The sequence below is a fragment of the Amphiura filiformis genome, chromosome 13 (assembly GCF_039555335.1).
Source record: "Amphiura filiformis chromosome 13, Afil_fr2py, whole genome shotgun sequence".
In the NCBI taxonomy this organism is placed as follows: Eukaryota; Metazoa; Echinodermata; class Ophiuroidea; order Amphilepidida; family Amphiuridae; genus Amphiura; species Amphiura filiformis.
The window spans coordinates 54,241,065-54,261,372 of record NC_092640.1 but is presented as its reverse complement, the minus strand read 5'-3'; the positions used below and the strand labels follow the sequence as shown (position 1 = coordinate 54,261,372).

The window sequence follows — 20,308 nt, the reverse complement described above, 5'->3', positions numbered from 1 at the left end:
CCTGTGTCAAATCTACATTGTATGTCGCACAGTTATGTGTAGTGCATGACTGAGTGCATGATGCTAGCATGACTAGTCTAGGGCTAGGCCCGGGGCTAGTCCTTTACTAGCCCTTGGCAGTTGGCAGTATCTGGAAAACACTCCTCCGACACAGCGCTAATCGAAATCGAAACTGAAAACCACTGCGCTAGTCCGAATTTGCAAAACATGGCGCTATTCCGAATCTGAATTTAGGAAACACTGCGCTAGCCCGATATTCGGACTAGCGCCGTGTTTTTCAGATTCGGACCAGCGCTGTGATTTTCAGATTCGGACTACCGCTTTGGTTTTCTGCAGTTTCGGACTGACGAAGTGTTTTCCAGACTCGGACTAGCGCAGTGTATTTCAGATTCGGACTAGGGGTGTGTCGGACTGTTAAAGTGTTTTCAGATTCGGACTAGCGGTGTGTCGGACTGTTGCAGTGGTGTTCAAATTTGCCAAATGCATCCATGGGTTTTATATCTTATTTTGTAGCCTATCTGAAAATTTTACTTTGCATAATTCTTGCGTATATAATTAGAAAATAAGGCCTACCTGACAACATTGCATAACAAAAATAAAAAAAAGTTGTTGCCAACGACTTGGTTTCGCTCCATTTTGACAGGCCATATTTTGGTAACCGAATATCCGATTAAAATAAAATTTTCAGTCTTGTATTAGTAGAAAATGGACTCACATATTTTAATCAGACAAAAATCTATATCCAATAGCGGGCGGCCTTAAAGCTAGCATTATCAGTATCTCCTTAACTAATAACAAAAGGTGTCCACTGGTATCTTGGAGGCATTGTCTTTTTTAAAGACATTTCTTGTTTAACATGTCCTAAATTTTAGCTAATTTAGATGTTTGGAAATATTCGTACTTTGGTGTTTTAGTTAATGTTATAGGTAATAGTACATTGCCTAGTTAACGTCGCTGTGTGAAAAATAACCGGCCAATATTAAAAGTACTCTTCTAAAATTCTAGACAATACAGTTTTGTAACATGTCCTAAATTTTTATCTAATTTAGGTGTTTGGAGAGGGTCGTACTTTTGTGTTTTAGGAAGGACATGTAAACGACAGATAACACCAAAAATATGAAGAAATTATTTCCAAACCGTGTTAAGTCAAAAATCATTATGTTGCTCATTTTCAAGAATGCTGGTTTACAAAAAGCACGCCATTGTCTGATTTCGTGAACAAAGCCACACATAACATTGTTTCCTTTCGTTTCCTTTATAATCGGTTACCCAACTGAAGCTATGAATACCAGCTTTATTGCGATATCGCACATGAAAACAGTCACTTGTGCACAACCAGAGAAGATCCGATTTAATCAGTTGAGCTGTTTCAATGAGTGTTATCTTGGTTTAATAGCTTTTAATGGGGTTAAGTCCTGCAAAGGTCGAGATGATTCTACTGTAGACATGACTGCATCATGTCTACTATACCCAGTTGTGGCGCTGCGGGGGGGGGGGGTTCCCCAACTATATTTCTTGCCACCCCCACCCCACGCCCATTTCTGAGGCAACTTAACCCCACAAATCACACACATTTCCAATTTTTGCTGCAACTTTCATGCAAAATTGTTTGATTTCCCTTCCCCAAGTCCCCATCCCGAAAAAAGTCCTGGTGCTGCCACTGACTACACGTAATAGTCATGTACTGAGGAAAATTGTATCATATAAGCTTACTGCCTTTTACATGTACGTGCAATGCATGGTTCTTCATGTAAAGCTGTTCTTATTTTAATTTTATAGTGGGAGATTTAAAAACACGTAATATATTTAGATGAAATCATTTATCTTTTCAAAAGAAACTGAATAGGCCCCTATAATTAGTACGGCGTAATTCGCTGTACGGTCCACATGTCAATGTTTACGTGTATCGCGAGTTGTCACCACAGCTGTCAAATCGACACCGAAATTTGCCTTGGCTCAATCCCATAATGCAACGCGTGCGCAAAACTCAAGATCCAGATACGCTAAACGAAACGCTCACAAAATGTCGTTTATTTTACTATTTACAGGTTTTTTTCTTGAAATTACCACTGCGGTAGGTTTCCCTGAATCCCTTTTATCAAAATAAAGTGAAATGTTCCCATTCAATTTTCCTGCGAAATCAAATTTTGAATCATCCTAATTCTTGTTCATCGTACACATCACGTTCATTAGTTCCAAGTCTTCTTCTATCCAATTTGATCCATACTGGGTCCAATAATGCGATAATACTGTTTAACAGCATAACACCACCAGATATGTAGAATGCCATTGCATACTCACCTGTTGTGTCATATAAACGACCTATAAAGAAGAAGGCAAAATGAAAAAGAAAAACATTTTTCAATAAGCAGATAAGGAAGGCTTATAGAGGTTATCCGTGTTCTATAAGTTGCATATCCTATCAGCGACTGCTATACCTTGTTTAGGACTTTCAAAAGAAGTACCTGCATGAGCAACCATGACTGCTTCAAAATAGCCCGCCAAAGTCACGAAGGTAACTCCGAGGTCGTACATTGAATTGGTTTGAATGAGGAATACTACGGGAATCAGCGCCTTTTGTTAGAAGGCACGCATGATTAAAGTGGATAACCTCTATTAATAACACAGATGCAATAGGATTACCTGTGTAACATCGTAAACATCTGTCTGTCCAAGCTTGTCCAATAGGATATGTTAATATTTAATATTTTCATTCTGAACTTGCACAACATTCTTTTTCTATCTTAAGACCTCAACTAGATCATAACGTTTTTCGACCATTTTGTCTCCCTTTCAAGGCGGGAGTCAAGAGCAACATTGACCTTTACCACTATACATGTCCATAGATAATTCATTGATCCTTAAATACATTAAAAATATTAGATATCATGTACACACAAAGAAATAATGAAAATACTGCACATTGAAAGGCTAATCAATATTAATTCGGCGTAGAGGTGATGATGTAACAGGATTAGCAATTGGTTAAAACAATTTTTGAATATTAGGGTGGATGAGGAAACCCACCCTTCTTGCATTTACATTGTCCTCTGTTTTGCCATGGTTGAAAAGCCATGTGCCTCCCTTTAGTTGTATTAGTCCTTCGCCTTCCCGTCTTGTTTCTGCCAGACCAAGAACATTCCACTTGAAACCCTCTAGATCTTCAATTAGGTTTTCCAGCGTTTCTTCATCTTTCAACGTTCTCTCATTATAAGTACATAGGTGAATTGTAGTCAGTTTTCCAGTTTCCATATCCTCTTCTACCCCACAGTTCTTGAAGATGTCATACACCTAACAATACTCTGTAACTTTTCAAACAGCTCCCACAGCCTTTCAGGTCACAGAATATTGCTCCCTGAGCCCCCGTCTGTTTGTGTTAACTCTACCATGTCTACCGCAAGGCAAAGCCGTAACAGGTGGTACGCGATTGACTTGCAATCTTCGTAAACGTTGGAAACTACAGAGGTTATTAGGAACAGGAGGACTGATGGAAATGCTTTTTTTTTTTTTTTTTTTTTTTGGTTGATTTGTATGGCGCTTTCAACTACTGAGGTTATTTGCGCCAGTACTCACTCCTTTGTCAAGTTGCACCTGTATATCTCCATTCAGTCACAATACTGAATCTTAGTTATTTCTATCTTCTTCATGCCTAGCTCGTTGTATATCTCCTGCTGTATATGCTCGTACGATGAATCCAAATTTGTTTCTTGTCTACGTGGTAAAAAACCAAACGGTGTCTCTTCAGAGCCACACCAGGCTGAGTCAGCCGAGGAAGGGCTAAAACGTTGGCATAATACTTTGCATGATCCTCCGCTAGCTTGACTTCCACGTAATCACAGCCTGTTCCCCAGAGCCCAAGTTTGTGTTATCCATCCGACACCACGTGGAGGTTTGGGTTGAGTTGCCCGCGAGCAAATACTTTGCCAGCTCTGCGGGCCTTGCCGGACTGATGGAAATGCCTCTTGTGCCTACAACTTTATAAGCAGCCGGTTTACCAACCCTCAATAGCTTGTCCTTCCACAACTGTAAAATCACTAGCGTGTGATCATTTATAAGCACTCAGTGGCTATTTTTATGAGCCGTGTAAAAATGCAGTTGCGTGAAATCAATTAAAATAACATGAAAACCACAGTTTCGCCACTTTCTTTACAGTAATTCACAGAACGGCTTACAGAATTGTTTGGCAATCGTGTGATTGCTTTAAAGCACCAAGTAGAATGGTCCCTAAGATCTCCTTATCTTTACTCTCGATTCTTGAAGTATTTGACAAGTCCTCCTGCAGACCTTGGGGAACTACAGAGACACATCATAATTACACAAGTTGACATCCAAGCAAGACAGACCTCACATAAGACGTGGTGTGAATCAGCGATATAGAATAATAACTAGATAACTAAAGGACCAATCACAGGACGAGCTAGCTGGAGGAATGGCGACCATATGCTAATTAGGAGATTGTTGTTTATGTCCGTGACGTCATTTTTTGCCAAAATTTTTTGTGCCGAAAAATGACGAACAATTTCAGGTTTTTTTCATTACTGTCATATTGTGAAAAACCATATAGCTGTGGAGTTAGTCCAATATGTTAGGAAAATATTCAAACCGAGGACACCATGTTGATACTGGCTAAATAAGCTGTATTTTAACTCGTAAGGGTGACAGTCACTGTTGCAATTTCGTCATTTTATTTTTCACAGACGAAATGAGAAGATTTGACCTTTTGAGGTCATTTAGTAGATCTGTTTACCAGTCGTTTTGATTTTCATAACAACAGTTCGCCCTTTGAAAACTGAACTTTGACGTACGTGGTGCGAAACTTTCTTGCCACCACTTGCCAAGTTTTCTTACGGTGCTTTCCGAAATTTGTTATCGTGTGGTTAATCAGTGCATGAGCGGTAATGACACACGGCACCAGGGCATTCGCTTAACTGCCTTGGTGTGAATGCCAGGTTGAGGAGAGCTGATATCTGAAGATAGAGGAATGATGGTCATTCCCTGGTGGTCATGTGGAAGACTAAGACTGTCAATTACTGTAAAGAAAGTGGCCAAGCATGTGATATTCTTGTTGTTTTGTTTTTAATTGACTTCTCGCAACTGCATTTTAGTCGCCACACAATAATAGCCGATGAGTCCTTGCTAATGGTCACACACCGGTAATTTTATAGTTGTCATGGTTGTGGGAAGACAAGATGTTGATTCAGCAATCAACTATAGAATTTTGACCAAATGCCTCATACCTTTTAATCTGATGACATTTCTCAAATTGTATACTTTATTTGGCTTAAGGCTTAACAACGTGCGACGGGAATCCGTACCAGATCCAAAGTTTCAATGGTTACGTCATCCTACGTGTACGGTGGTCAATTTTGTATCATAAGTGATTTCGACTTCACTGAACCACTCCCTTCCAAGGCTTGAAAACTCTACACGTAAAACGGGAAAACTTAACACACCATAGGTTTCAATGGCTACGCCGTCACACTTGTAGGATTGTCAAAATTTCAATAGAAATCTTTCGGACTTCATCAGCATTTGAGCCACTTCTAACCAAGGCCCTAAACTTGCGACAGGAATCCGTAACGGGCCATAAGTTTCAAGTTGACATCCAAGCAGATAGCACTGAGCCACTTCTGACAAAGGCTTGACAACTCTACACGTGCTTTTCCCTTAAATGTCATAATAGTTATTGTTGGATTTGGCATAAAATTAGCTTTTTCGAAGTATGGCGTACAGTTTATGGCACAATATGTGTTGTGGATGCATGCTTGTAAACACTTACAAAGGTTCTTTCTATATACGTACCTATCAACGGCAATGAAATAATGGCACCACACTGTCCTATGATAATCCCAACACCAAATATCTTCTTCACGTGGTTTACTCCAACTACTGCTCTCACCATCAATGGGAAAACCACATTTCCAGCTGACGTTGAGAACCCTAGAGTCGCTGAAAATATCGCAAGAGCCGGATAGGATCTGGCGAGAGATCCTAGAAGACACGATGTACCTGAGATACCTAACATAAGACTTGCAAATTGAAAAGGAGTCATGCTCTTTTTGTCAAGGATTGGTCCCTGCCCAAGACGTCCTATTGCACCACCGATTCCAACAATAGAGAATAGAAATGCGGCGTCCCTCTTTGACACGCCAAGGTTAACAGCATTGGAGACGAAGAACATAATTGATGCAAAATAGCCGAAACCTACAAAGAATGAGTACACGAGGCAAATCATTACAAACCTGATGGAGAGAACGCTTGTGTACGACTTCACAAATGCGGAAGAATGTCTTCGAACATTTTGAGCCACAGAGTGGCGACGTTTTGATGGTTTTCTTGACAGTTGCGTCATTTCAGACTTAATACGGCGTTTGGATCTGTCATTTCCAATTTCGTCATTGCTCATGCTGTCTTCTTTGTTTTCACTTTCCCATACAATTTCCGGACGGAATCCCAGCATGCTTTTCTTTTCCGCTTTACTCATTCGAAATAACGCAGCAAAAACACATAAGTTACCCAGAATGCCACTGCAAATCAACATGGCGCCTCGCCATGAATATTCATCGTTTAAGTATCGTATTAATGGTGATAAGATTAGAATACCCATTCCTGAGCCACAGGAACCAAGTCCATTGGCAAGACCAAGTTTTTTGTTAAAGTAAAAACCAACGATAACAAAGCAATTGATGTAAGCAATTCCTGTCCCGAAACCTAATGGAGAAAAAATAATAACAAACATAAAGTTGAAAGCAAAATGAAACTTCTACGCTACTCAAATTTGATACACTCAACGGAGCGCTTTCACCGGCTCAACCGGCGTCTTCAGCGGATGTTATTGCTCAGAAGATTTGTTATTGCTAGTCATGTTGAGACACCACTGATGACGTTACATGTGTAGATGACGACAAGCAAGAAGATCTTCTTGTTTGACGCAGGACAACCCAATATTAGTATAAGATCCTGCTGAACAAACTGCATCATCTACAGTAGAGAGATTGCAATAATTCCAAACGTAGGTATCGGACGCATGTCGATCTATTCAAAACCACTCACCTGTATCGAAGTGAGGTCGCGTATTTAGCCAGATTTTGCGTGGATACATTGTTGAAAATGCAAAGAATTTGTCCATTTCTAATTATGTTAAAGACAAGGATAATGATATGCACAGAATTTGTCCATTTCTAATTATGTTAATGTTAAGGATAATGAAGATAAGAAGGAAAGTCTAATTATTATGCTCTTACCTATGAAGCACATGATAGCATGCAGATGAAGCACATGTGTAACCCAGTTTGAACATGCCAGTGCAGTAGTTGTAATTAATCCTCCAATGAAGGCTTGCCATCGACAACTAACATAGGAACTTATTACACTAGATACCAAACCTAGAAATTAAAGAAAACAAAAATAAATTGCATTACTATTTTGACCATTCCATGATTTAATAGCAGAAACCCTTAAATTCATAACTTCAGATGTTGGCATTTCTCATACTTAATTATGCTCATTATTTTTAACAGTTATTTGGGGTTATTTCAAACTAGTATGCTCTTCTACAGTTTGTTCCAATAACGTTACCGGACACCTTTATTTTGTAATAACTCCATAACTCCAATATGTACTTTTGGAGTTATAATTTAGCATCCAGGGTTTGTTTCATTGAAACACACTGTATAAACCCATACCTATGTGTGTAGGGCGTGTACGTTTTAAATTATTGGGGATGACACGTATGTTTTGCTGTTATAGGACCCTTTTTGCAGCATAGCTGTCACCCTTGTGTTTTCAAACCTATGCTCTTGTCATCCAAAGACCCCAATGTCATTCACAAATGTCACCTTAAGACCCCGTATTTATTTTCATATTCATTGACAAGTATTATTAAAGCCATATTGTAATATTTGCCGCCGGAGGACGCCCTCAATATTTTTCAAAATTCTGTTTTTACACAATTATAGTGCTGTATTAAACCAAGATACCCTGCAAAATTCAAGACTCTATGTGCTGTAGTGCTGTCAAAATCGGACATTTCAAATAAAACGCAGGAATCGTCATTTAATTATTACGATGGAAATATTAGTTAAACGCGTACGCGATGTTCAGAACACAGTACAAAAGAAAAGAAATACTAGTCGGTGCAATGGCCATATCCCGGGGGCACTCCCACTTTGGGGGTGACGCGTATGTAGGGCTGTCACCCGAAGACCCCATATTGTTTTACAAACACATGCTCTGTCACCGAAGACCCCTTACTTTTCCAGTTGATCTGTCACCAAAAGCCCCTTACAAGGTCAATTTGAACAGCAACTTTCCTTTATCACTGATTTTGTTACTTATTTTGAAGATAAAAACAAAGAAATTTGAAGCCATTTAGAACTAGAAATTCGATATTCGAGGCTTCTGTGGCACTGTTTCGGCTCTCACTGTGACCCAAAGATTCCATTAAAAAAGGTCATACTGCAGTTACTGTTCATATTCCTATACACAATACACAGTGCTCTCACCAATGAGGTGTGACCTCTACAAACAGTGTATGTTAGAGGTATAGGGCATTTCCTAGTTAACGTCACTGTGTGAAAAAATATTTATTGTACTCTCTGAAATTCTAGGAAATATAGTTTTGTAACATGTCCTAAATTTTTAGCTAATTTAGATGTTTGGAAATATTCGCACTTTGGTGTTTTAGCAAATAGGGCACGGCATGGCCTGCAAAATTCCCTGTGTAAATCGAATGCAACTTTTAGTGACTATCACTCTCTTGTAGACCGCTCTCTTCCTTCTTCTTCTTCTTCTCGGATACTGCTTAACGTCCCAAGTGGAATAAGGCAAGCAGGAATTTGCGCATGCGTGTGATTTTCTTAGTCTCTTATGTTGCTTTCCTTTGCTTTGAAGTAGCTGTGTAGTGCTTCCTTGAATTGTTCAGTGCTGGTGATTTCAGTTATGTTGTGTGGGAGGTCATTCCAGTCTCTCACAGTTCTCGGCACATATGAGAACTTGTAAATGTCGGTGCGTGTTTGGTGCTGGGTGAATGATCGTGTATTAGATCGCCGAGTAAGCCGTTGAGCCGGTAACAAATACGAGTGAACTGGCAGTGCCAGGTGGCCCCCTAATGATTTGTGCAAGATGGATAAGCGTTGAATCTTCCTGCGTGTCGACAGCATCTCCCAATCAAGTTCCTTCATCATGTCCGACACACTAGATTTCCAATCGTAATTATTGGAAACCATACGCGCTGCACGTCTTTGTATCTTGCCAACCTTCTTTATCTGCTCAGCGGTGTGCGGGTCCCAGACCCCAGAACAATATTCTAGGGTGGGTCTCACAAGTGCCTTATAGGCAGCTACCTTGGTGTTTTTGGTGCATGAACTAAGGTTCCTGCGTATAAACCCTAAAGTTTTATTTGCGGAGTTTACAGTTCTGTCAATGTGGGTATTCCATTTTAGATCCTGGGTGATATCCACGCCTAAGTATGTGTGAGATGAAGTCTCTTGAAGTACTGAGCCCCGAGAGCGTACTGAGTAACTAAGCTTGACTTTGAAGCCGGTATGCGTAGCACATAACATTTTGCAATATTGAAAGACATTTTTCATTTCTTTTGCCAAGAAGACAATGTGTTGAGGTCTTCTTGCAATGACATAGAATCAGTTTGTGAGTGTATGGATTTATAAATAATACAATCATCCGCAAATAAGCGGGTGGTACACTGGAGTTCATCAGGCAAGTCATTGATATAGGCAAGGAACATCAGCGGGCCTAAAACAGTGCCCTGGGGTACCCCGGACTCAACACTGACCCATTTAGAATGTTCCCCACCCACAATGACTCGCTGTCTACGTCCAGTAAGAAAGGCAGATAACCACATGTTTAGCTTACCACTTATGCCATAATGGGATAATTTGAGTAACAATCTGTTGTGCGGAACGACATCAAATGCCTTCGAAAAATCCATTATGACGGCATCTGTTTGAACACGATTATTGTGTGATAAACTGAGATCATGTATAGTTTGAATTGATTGAGTCTCACATTAGTGCTTTTGTCTGAAACCGTGTTGTTGGTCAGTTAATATATGATGCTTATCAAAGTAATTCATTATGTGAGAATGTATGACATGTTAAAGAACTTTCGAACACACTGATGTGAGCGACACAGGCCTGTAATTTCCAGGCTTTGTGCGCTCCCCCTTCTTATATATAGGGGTAACATTCGCCAGTTTCCAGTCCCCAGGGAGCTGGCTTGTATCAATTGATTTTTGAAAAATTACAGTCAACATAGGTGCGATCTCAGGTGCACAATCTTTCAGGATGCGTGGCGGTATCCCGTCAGGGCCAGGGGCCTTATTTGGCTGGAGATTTGAGAGCAATTTCTCAATTCCTGCTTTAGAGATGACAATTTCAGGAATAGGAGGGAGAGTACATGGTTTAAGATGCGGCATGGATGAACTGTCCTCGGTGGTAAACACCGAACTGAACTGGTCATTTAAAAGTTCAGCCTTTCTGGTGTTATCTGAAACCAGTAACCCATGCTCTTTCAGAGCTGGTATACCTGAAGAGTCTTTACGAAGACTTTTCATAAAAGACCAAAACTGCTTCTTGGATTCAAGGCAGTAATCTTTGATATATCTCCTATGAGCTGACCGTGTCATTTTGTGTGTGTCCTTTCTTATGGTTCTAAAAGGAAGGGCATTTAAGCTAAACCACTTGACATGCTTGACGGATATTTTTGTACTTGATGTCAATCAAAATAATGTATACATTACATGTAAGCTAAAAACTGAGTATGTGGGCGTCTGCAAATGTTCGTACCTCCCTGATTGTAAATGACAGATAACAGCAAAAAACAGCTCCCATATCTGTCCATAACTTTGGTCAGTGCAGCGAGTCAGGGGATTTCAAGTGGGTGATTATTGATTGGCAAGTGCCATATTTGGGCATAAGTGCCGTCCATCATTCAATGTGGAGGATAGACTAGACTTTATCGATTGATTTTGCTGGAATAGTTTCCTGTTAACCAGGTCTAAGTACTGCAAAGGTCGAATCATGTTTGTCATGTTCTCACCTAATGACCCCATATGTTTTACATTTTGCTCTCACCGAATGCCCCTTACATTCTTTTGACCCAAGGAGGTCAATATACTGGACACAGATCAAAGATGGTATAAGAGAGGGTGAAGGAGTCAATTTACATAGCCACCAACAACCTAGACCGTAACCAAGATAGAGGCCGCCACCACCTTTCTAAGAACTACGGAAGGCTTCTTGAGTCACATGGATTGATATCACATGATCGATCACGTGACACCGGTACCGCTAACGCAAAGATGTTTTACTTTAGAAAAACTAGATCCGGTTATGCGTATACTGGTGCATGGCTGTGAACGTAACAGTCCCGGCTGAAATCCAGAAATGACGTCATTTGTTCTGGTGCTGTCACCTCCGGGTTTCCAGGAGAAAGAACATGCCTTTTGCGAAAAAAATGGCGGACATGACTCGGCCCCTTTCCAGCGAAAATACAGCTTATTTAGCCAATGTGAACATGGGGTCCGATCGCCAGAAATATTTTCTTATCATACTGGACTAACACATCAGGTATATGGTATTTCACAATATAACACTAATGGAAAGAAAACTACAAACGTTTTTTTTTTTTTTTTTTTTTTTTTTTTTTTTTTTCAGTGTGTTTTATTCCTGTACTTGGGACTGGTGGGGGAAAAGTACATCAAGATGAACCACCAGACCCCTGCTCTTAGATTACTTCACTTCAATACAATAGGAGAATCACTTTATAACACTTCATACAGTAGAATAAGACTTTAAGGTTTTTTACAATTAATTGACAACTTATTTTATAAACGTGTATGATCATTGCATCTTCCAAATGATTTTAGCTAAGAAAAGTGCAGGGTCTTATGGTCTTTCACCTTCTTCCCTAAAATCAAAAAGGATATCTTGTTACACTGTCATTTTTATAGCGTATGCTAATCTATATACATGTTTTACTTGATAGTTTGTATATCCATACAATATATTTTCAATGTTTCACTTTTAATTTATTTATTTTGTTGGTAGATAGATTTTCATTGTACATGTAGTATTTAAAGCTTTTAACATAGAATAGCATGATCATGATAACATTACCATTTTTTTTTATTGATACAGATCTGTTACTTCTGACTATCATGTCTACGAGTATGATTTTCTTTTTATTTTATTCCAGGGGTATCAGTAACCTTTTTTGAAGCTGATTTTTGTATTATATGCAGTTTATTAATTGTTTTAACATGTTTATGTAGCAACCTCTCCGACAGATCTCCACTTCAAGATGACGTTTTAGATCTGCCAGAAAGTACATAAATATGTTAACGTTTTTGAACAGATTTTTATCTAATTTATTCTTACACCACGATTTAAATATTGTGTATTTTGCTATGGTCAAGACCATGTTAATAAACTTGAGTAGTGTATCATTATTCGTAATTGATTGGTTTCCAATTATTATAGTTTCAAAATTTATGTCCAAAATCAAATTGAATGTCTTTTGGACAAGGTTGGTTATTTTGGGCCAAAAGTTTTTAACATGCATGCATGTAATAAACATATGCTCATAGTCGTCTACTGATTCACATAGTATACAGAGATCTGAGTTAACTAGATGCCATCTTTTAAACAGCTTCCCGGAAGGTAGAATTTGGTGCAAAATTTTATAATTAAATTCAGCCATTTTGGAATTATCAGTAATATTTTTGTTTGGCTTAGCCAAATTGTTGACCAATCTTTTCTTGTTTAAACAATGAATTCCAAAATTGTTCACAATAGCATCTGGTTACTTTGTTTTTAACAAGAAAATAATATACTATCTTAGAAGATATCTTACTAATGTTTTGACATGAATACCAGTTTGTATTCCAGAATAATGAATTGTTATCAATGACAACATTTCTATTTCCACCTGTCTTAAGAGTCGTCTTCCATCTTCTAGGAAGGCTTTGCAATATTAACTTATATTCACACAGAAAGTTGTTCTTTTTAGTCAACTTCTGCTTTATTGAATTGGGTGTTAAGAGACCTTTTGAATTACAAATATCATTAATGTACACAATTCCACTATCTATCCAATGTTTAATAAATAGACAGAACCTGTCACATATTATGTATTTATTGCCCCAAATAATTTCCTTTTTGATGTCTTCTACAGAAATTGGTTGAGTATATACAGTGTGTGATTTATGCCAACATTCAACTACGTTTTTATAAAATTCTGAGACATGTTTCGATTTCAATATAGGAAACAGACACGAGGTCTCAAAGTTCATTTTAAATATCAACAATCCATTTCCAAAATGATTAAGGTAATAGAGTGGAATAATTTTCCATTTCGCGTATTCACTGTCGGTAAGTCGTTTAACCCAATTACAATATAATACTTCGTGTTGTGATCTTATATCGGGTATTCTCAAACCTCCTTCAGCATAGTCTCCAATCATACATGTTCTTTTTATCTTATCTTTCTTACCATTCCATAAAAGTTAAATATTTCTAATTCAACTTTCTTTATTATATACTCAGGTGTTACAATCACATTCATATTATAGTATAGTTTCGATAAGGCCAGTGATTTTAGTACAACTGATTTACCATATAATGTCAGGTCTCTTTTTCTCCATACTGAGAGCAACCTTCTTAATTTATCTAGCTTTGATTCCCAATTTAGTTTTTGAATTTCCAGTTTGTCAAGTCCAAAGTATATACCAAGGGATTTGACAGGGCCAGACAATCCATAATTTGCACCATTTCTGTTTGAACTGGGTCATCCTTCAACAAGATACCTTCAGTTTTTGTCATATTTAATTGAAGCCCAGAAACTTTAGAAAAACGATTTACTTTACGGATAGCTTCTAAAGTCGAATGAGCATCTTTTGTAAAAATGGTGGTATCATCTGCAACCTGACTAATTTTTACCTCTGTGACAAAGTCTACTAGACTGGAGAGTATTTTGTCTTCAGATAATTGGAAACCTTGAATATTTTTATTATGTCTTATATTACATGCTAAACACTCCACCGAAATGACGAAAAGGAGTGCGGATAAGGCACAACCTTGACGAATACCACGCGAGATATTGAAGTATTCAGAGTTCCAACCTTTATTTGTAACGCAACTAAAGCACCTTCTATATATACACTTAACCATGTTTACGAAATTAGAGCCAAAATTAATTTTTTCCAATACTGCAAACATGAAATTTCTTTCTAGGCTATCGAAAGCCTTTTCAAAGTCTAAAAATAATATAGCTCCACTGGTATTTTGTTCCTGAGACAGCTCAATGATATCATTGACTAATCTAATGTTCTGTCCTATGAATCTCCCTTTAATATATGCAGATTGATCTGAATTTATTATTTTTGGTAGAATATGTTGAAGTCTTTTAGCAAGAGCAGACGTTAACATTTTATAATCAGTATTCAGAAGACTTATAGGACGCCAGTTTTTCAAAAGTTTTTTATCATCTTTTTTGTAAATGAGTCTAATAATTGCTCGCTTTTGAGTAACAGAAAGCTCCCCCTTTATAAAGGATTCTGCAAAAGAGTCATGCATAGGTTTTGCTATGTAATTCCAGAAAGTTAAGTAAAACTCAATTGGAAGACCGTCAGGTCCAGGAGCTTTGTTTGTTTTCATTGACTTAGCTGTCAAGTATAATTCTTCCAGCGTCAGTTCTTTATCACAAATTATCTTGTCTTCATTCGAAACAATTGAATCTAGGATGGTGCTTTTTAGATACTCATTGATTTTTCCATCTTCAATATCTCTCGTGGTATAGAGGCATTTGTAAAATCTTACACATTCTTTTAATACATCATTAGTTGTATCAACTTCTTTGCCCTCTATAAGTAATGAGTCTATTGCATTCTTTTTTCCATTACTCTGCTCTAACCCAAGGAAATACTTGGTAGATTTTTCTCCTTTTCAATCCATTCAGCTCTAGATCGCACTTGAGCACCTTTTGCTTCATAATTATAATGAGATTCTAACTTATTTTTAATTTCTTCATATCGTATATTTAAATTGGCATCTTTATCATTTTGATCAACTTCCTTTTCAAACACCTCCAGTTGGGTCTGAAGCCATGTCACTTCGCTCATTCTTTCACGTGATAGCTTACACGAAAATTTAATGGAAAATTCTTTGAATTTTATTTTCAAGAGATCCCACAATAACCTTTTCTCCATCTCTGAATGTGCATATTCTTTAGTAACATTTTCAATTATTTCAATGATGCCATCTTGATATTCTTTGTTATCTAATATTGAAGTATTTAGGCGCCAAAAGCCCTTACCTTTACTAATCTGTTTCACATGAAATTCAAAGGTTATAGCTCTGTGATCAGTTCGAATAGAGGGAATGATATTACTTGAAATAATATTAGTTTGTAATTTTTTAGAAATCAACCAAAAATCAATTCTAGTAAGAATTAAAGGATTGACCTGTTTATGAGTAAAATGTTGTTTTGTAGGATTTTGAGTTCGCCAGGGGTCAAAAAGGTTAAAATGATTAATTAAATGCTTTGTTAAAGCTTTACTTGAATGTGTCTCCGCAGGGAGACCTCCTTTTATCAAGATGTTTATCAACCACTGTGTTAAAGTCTCCACCCATTATTATATTATGCAATTCAATATCGTTAAGACAACGTTTAACATCAGCGAAGAAATTTACCCTCTCCTTTTTACTATTTGGTGCATATATTGAAATCAGAGAAAATTTAGTACCACCTATGTCACAATTAACAATTAGTTTCCTTCCATCTTCACTCAATATTTCAGCTAGAAATGTGAACGGTATATTGTTTTTCACTAGGATAGAGACGCCACGACTTGCGCCCTTAGCATGCTTAATTCCATAAGAATGGTAACAGAAACCAGTCCAATCCGTATTAACATTATCAACTATATCACGAGTGATATATGTTTCGGACAAGAAACAGATGTTTGCTTTTTGGTTACTTATCCATTTAAAAACGGCTTGCCTTTTCGTTTTATCTCTAATGCCTCTAACGTTTAAAGCAATGTATTTTACTTTATCCATAAGGTTGATTTTATAGATAAACATCACTTAACGTTTTCCAGGCTTTTTATTAGCCTTTTGTGTTTTTGTTTTCTGTCCCCCTTGTCCTGGTGACACTCTTGACCTCTTTTTGCCAATGTCATCATTCGTCGAGGCGTCATCAAAAGCAGGAGAAGACGTAGTGCTGCCACCCATATAGTTCGTGATTCGGTTGATCTTGTTTCCAAATGTTCGACTTTCATCACTTCTGGTACGTCCGCGCCCTCGGCCAGAACGTGTAGACCGGAATGAAGACTCACGAGAAGAGGGTGTGGGTTTTGGGTTATTTTCGGTATCATTTGATTGTTTTTCAGGTGTGGATGTATCCATTGGAGTGTCTACTTCAAGGAAGGTAGACTCAGCCTGAGAATCATCACTGTTTTCTTCAGCATCCCAGTCTGAGTTATCAACAGCTGTTTCAGAAGCACTACTACCAACTGTGTCCGCTGTCAGACTATCACTTTGGTCATCACTTTCAATGTCATTAGCTAACACAGCGAAAGCATTTGAAGTGCGAACCGGGGTGCGAACTTCCGAATTCGGAAAAGCTGCGAGAATACTCTGACTATCTGATAGGCCTATAGTTTCATCGTTATAGCTACCATCCATGTTTTGTTGTATTGATTCAGCATCGTTTCTGGACTGATTGCGTTCAGGGGGTTGGGTTTGTTCGCGGTAGTACTGAGTTTGTTCGCGGTGGAAGACTCTTCCCGCGAAAAGTCCGAATTGGATTGTCTGCGGACATGGCTGGGGTGGTTTTTCCATGTAAAAATATCTCCGTCCAGTCACAAATCGAGTCAATTGCCCTTCAGGATCACGGCATCGATCATGATAGACTTTACTTGTGAGCTTATAGCCCATACTGATGAACTTGCTCCTAATATTTTCATTGTCGACTGCCAGCGGGACGTTACTGACTGTTACTCTGGTGGTGGGATTGTTGGGGTTTTTGGCGTATGGGTTATTTGAGAGTATATCAACATACAGACCGCGTAGCGTTATTCCTTCAACAAGGAGTTTGTCTCGTATTTCAGCGTTCATTGCATATATCCGCCATAGGTTTCTGATGCGCTGAGCACCCCGTATCGTATTATCGCCTGACACAGATTCGGCTGCTAAGCACACCTCCAATACAGTTAAATCTTCATCTTGACGTGTGATTATATCGTTGTTTTTAAAGAACATTGGACCTACAACGGTACGTGCCGTATCTTGATCAGTCACGTTGGCAATATTGTTATTCATATTGTGCGCCTCGGATCACGGATCAGCACCAATGGTATCAAGGTCACCTTCCGCTATACACTGTACAATGCTAGTACGCTATGCCGACAACAAGCTCGTAGCATGCATGTAGCTGACAACAGATAACAGTTATTTTGACGGTTTTTTTTTCATCCAAATGATTAAAAATGTCACTCACATTTGTCCTCAGTGTCTCTGCAGTAGTTTGGTGAGAATCTTACGTACTTATAGTTTTGTAAAACGCAGTATTTTGATAGTTTTTTTCTTCAGCTCATCCAGAGACGTCTTAACGTATCGCAACGCCCTCTGGATGATACAAACGTTCGTTCGTCGGCTCTTGGACGAAGTGACCAGCTCTAATGACGTCACTATGTAAACAACATTCGAGTATTAATAATTAATTAGGTAACACCAAATATGGAGATATCCAAAAGTATGCTAATTAGACGTTCAACGAATCAGAATACGATCCTGGTATCCAATTCTATGCAAATGAGTTGAAGGCGGTTACGTGAACATGTTCATTACTTCTTCTCTAGCTTATAAAAGAACTCTCAGGTTCGAATCCCGGGGTACCAAGTGACGTCTTTCTTCATCTTCTCTCCTTTTTTGTTTCTTCTTTACCTTCCGATGACCACGGGTTGGGTTAGTGTTATTGTACATGTTTTTTCTAGATTTAGGCCTCCTTATGTTGTAAAAAAAAATCAAATTAAAGGGGCGTAGCACGATCGCTAATAGCCTCATCCCCAGAACTCCAGATTTTACCGGAAGTGGTATACATTTTGGTATCAGAAGAAAGATACTATTTTTCTCATTTACCCTGTGAAATTTCAGGGCTCAAAGATGTTTAGTTTGAATGTTATGAATGAAAAGGTGCACCTTTTTGGTCGAGCAATTAATCAATCCACAGTGTTCCTATGGGGCTAGAAAATTAAATTTTTAGCTCTCATATCAAAATGAATTGAAACACCGGTGTGAAACTTCACAGATCGGAATTGGTGGTAAAGGACATTCAATCAAGAAGAAAACTTTATATAGTTAAATCGGGCCATGCCCCTTTAAATTACTCAGGGCACACATACCTACCGGCCAAACCAATTCCTGCTATTGAAATCGCACTACACCAGCCAATCATCTGTGCACTGGCATTTAAATCTTCCTGCCAATCAACGAAGAAAACACTGGTACTCTGAAGAAAACCAAAACTTAGAACACTTGTACCAAACACAGCTATGACAACCACCCAACTCCACCCTCGATCTATCGACGATTCCATGTTTGTTGTTGCACGATCAGCTCCCAGCAGTCATTTGCGTAACCGTATTGTATACGCTCAGAAAACTAGTAGACCTACTCGTATAGCTCCTCTTCCATAGATCGAGGCGCTCGATACTGAGATAAAAATACAAAAAAAAAACATAATTTAAAATATCATACAACATACATATTGATTTTTAAAAACATTGCAAAAAAAATGCCAACACGTCAATATTATTGATAATGCGTAATTTATCCCAGACTCATTCAATATTAATTAAACGAGGTGATTCGTGTTGAACTCAACCTGGTAGTACTGACAAACTGAAGCGGAGCTGAATGTATTCTAGTAAACCAATATAAAATGTTAGCCTATATTAAAAGAATTCTGGCGTAAATCCGTTTCACATCATTACATTTAGGCTATATACAAAGTTGAACAAACACACGCGATCCTTGTGATACATGTATAGCGGACCAATACGTGATTGTTTCACAAACAGCATCAGCATTGAAAAGCACTAGAGTATGAACTAGGTCATGTATAATGTGTACATGTATGTGCAGACTTGACATTAAAGCCATACTGCGCGATTTCAGTGAAATTTTATTTACAATATTTTTATTATACAATAATTATGTGTACCCCGGGGTGATGAATTATTGGGGGGTCAAGTGATTTTTGGCAGGTCGAAGGGGGGGGGCGATTTTTAGCATAGATATTTTGATCAACATTTTTTACGCCCTAAAGCGCTCGCATCGCATTATATGGTTTTGAATTCGGTGTCCCAAAATCTTACATGTGCAAAGGACAAAGGTTTTTGGCACGTCAAAAAAAAGGGGGGGGGCAAAGATACTTTGGCATGGCCAAAAGGGTGGGCAAGCGATTTTGGGCAGACCATTTTGAGAATTCACCATCCCGGTAGTACACATAATTATTGCACAGCCCCTTACTCTTGAAATATTGAAATAATCTATACTATAAAGATCATAAGCGTTGTCTGTCTGTATGTCTGTCTGGCTATGCATTCCGCCGCGCTTCGACGCATCAACCCAATATTCGAGGTCAAAGGTCGTATGGGGTCAAATGTTAAAGTATGCCCAATTGGGCTTGAACGTGGTAAATCGATATGTCAAGAACATGTCATGGTGTCACAAAGGGTCATCAGGGGTCAAGCAGTATCTCTATCATGCAGCTGGAATAGCTCCAAGGCCATTACAGCTGAGATTTGCTACCAAGATGCAAACCTTTTATTGTTGGTTCCTGTTACAGGCCTGAAAAGCATTCACAGTTTATCAACAATCTTGAGAATGTCCTTTCAAAATTGCCTGCTGATTCTGAAGTGATTATTTTGGGTGATATGAACATGTGTGCTTTACGAAAAGACCGAGTATACACCAAATATGCTAACATGCTCCACTTGTTTGGACATAAACAACTTATTTATACCCCAACTAGAATCACCCCTACCACAAAGTCTGCTCTCGATCACATTATAATGTAATTATGATAATGTGATCAGTCAATATGGTGTGGTAACAACTGGGTTAAGTGATCACTTTTTCACGTACTGTACAAGGAAGTCACCCAAACCAACATTTAACGAGCATAAAAGAGTTAAAGTAAGATCTTTAAAGAATTACAGCAAGGAATCTTTCATTGATAAGTTGTCTGGTCTGAAATATTGTTATGTAACAATGTTGATAGA

The 20,308-nt window shown here is 38.3% G+C and overlaps 1 protein-coding gene and 1 long non-coding RNA gene across 3 annotated transcripts in view; one reads left to right on the top strand and one right to left on the bottom strand.

Annotated features, from left to right (window-relative positions):
- Positions 1-20,308, top strand: part of LOC140167333 (uncharacterized) — a 525,284-nt gene that overhangs the window by 323,937 nt on the left and 181,039 nt on the right. The gene's annotated exons all lie outside the window — the stretch shown is intronic.
- LOC140167331 (monocarboxylate transporter 12-like) lies at positions 1,592-19,127 on the bottom strand. Of its 2 annotated transcripts, none has more exons than XM_072190652.1 (5): positions 19,016-19,127; positions 18,429-18,734; positions 7,245-7,385; positions 5,803-6,711; positions 1,592-2,322 (listed from the first exon to the last, which is right to left on the bottom strand). In XM_072190652.1, the coding sequence occupies exons 2-5, from the start codon at positions 18,616-18,618 to the stop codon at positions 2,153-2,155; spliced, it is 1,410 nt and encodes a 469-aa protein (XP_072046753.1). In that variant the 5' UTR covers positions 18,619-18,734; positions 19,016-19,127; the 3' UTR covers positions 1,592-2,152. The 2 variants fall into 2 exon arrangements, with proteins under 2 accessions (XP_072046753.1, XP_072046755.1); XM_072190654.1 differs by lacking the exon at positions 19,016-19,127 and adding an exon at positions 18,907-18,965.

Bases quoted from the DNA above. Each gene is read 5' to 3' on its own strand.
- LOC140167331 (XM_072190652.1), bottom strand. From the start codon at position 18,618: ATGGAATCGTCGATAGATCGAGGGTGGAGTTGGGTGGTTGTCATAGCT. The intron at 7,386-18,428 runs GTAGGTATGTGT...TTTAATTTCTAG, and splicing joins AGCAGGAATTGGTTTGGCCG to GTTTGGTATCTAGTGTAATA. The intron at 2,323-5,802 runs GTACGTATATAG...TCTTCTTTATAG, and splicing joins TATTTCATTGCCGTTGATAG to GTCGTTTATATGACACAACA.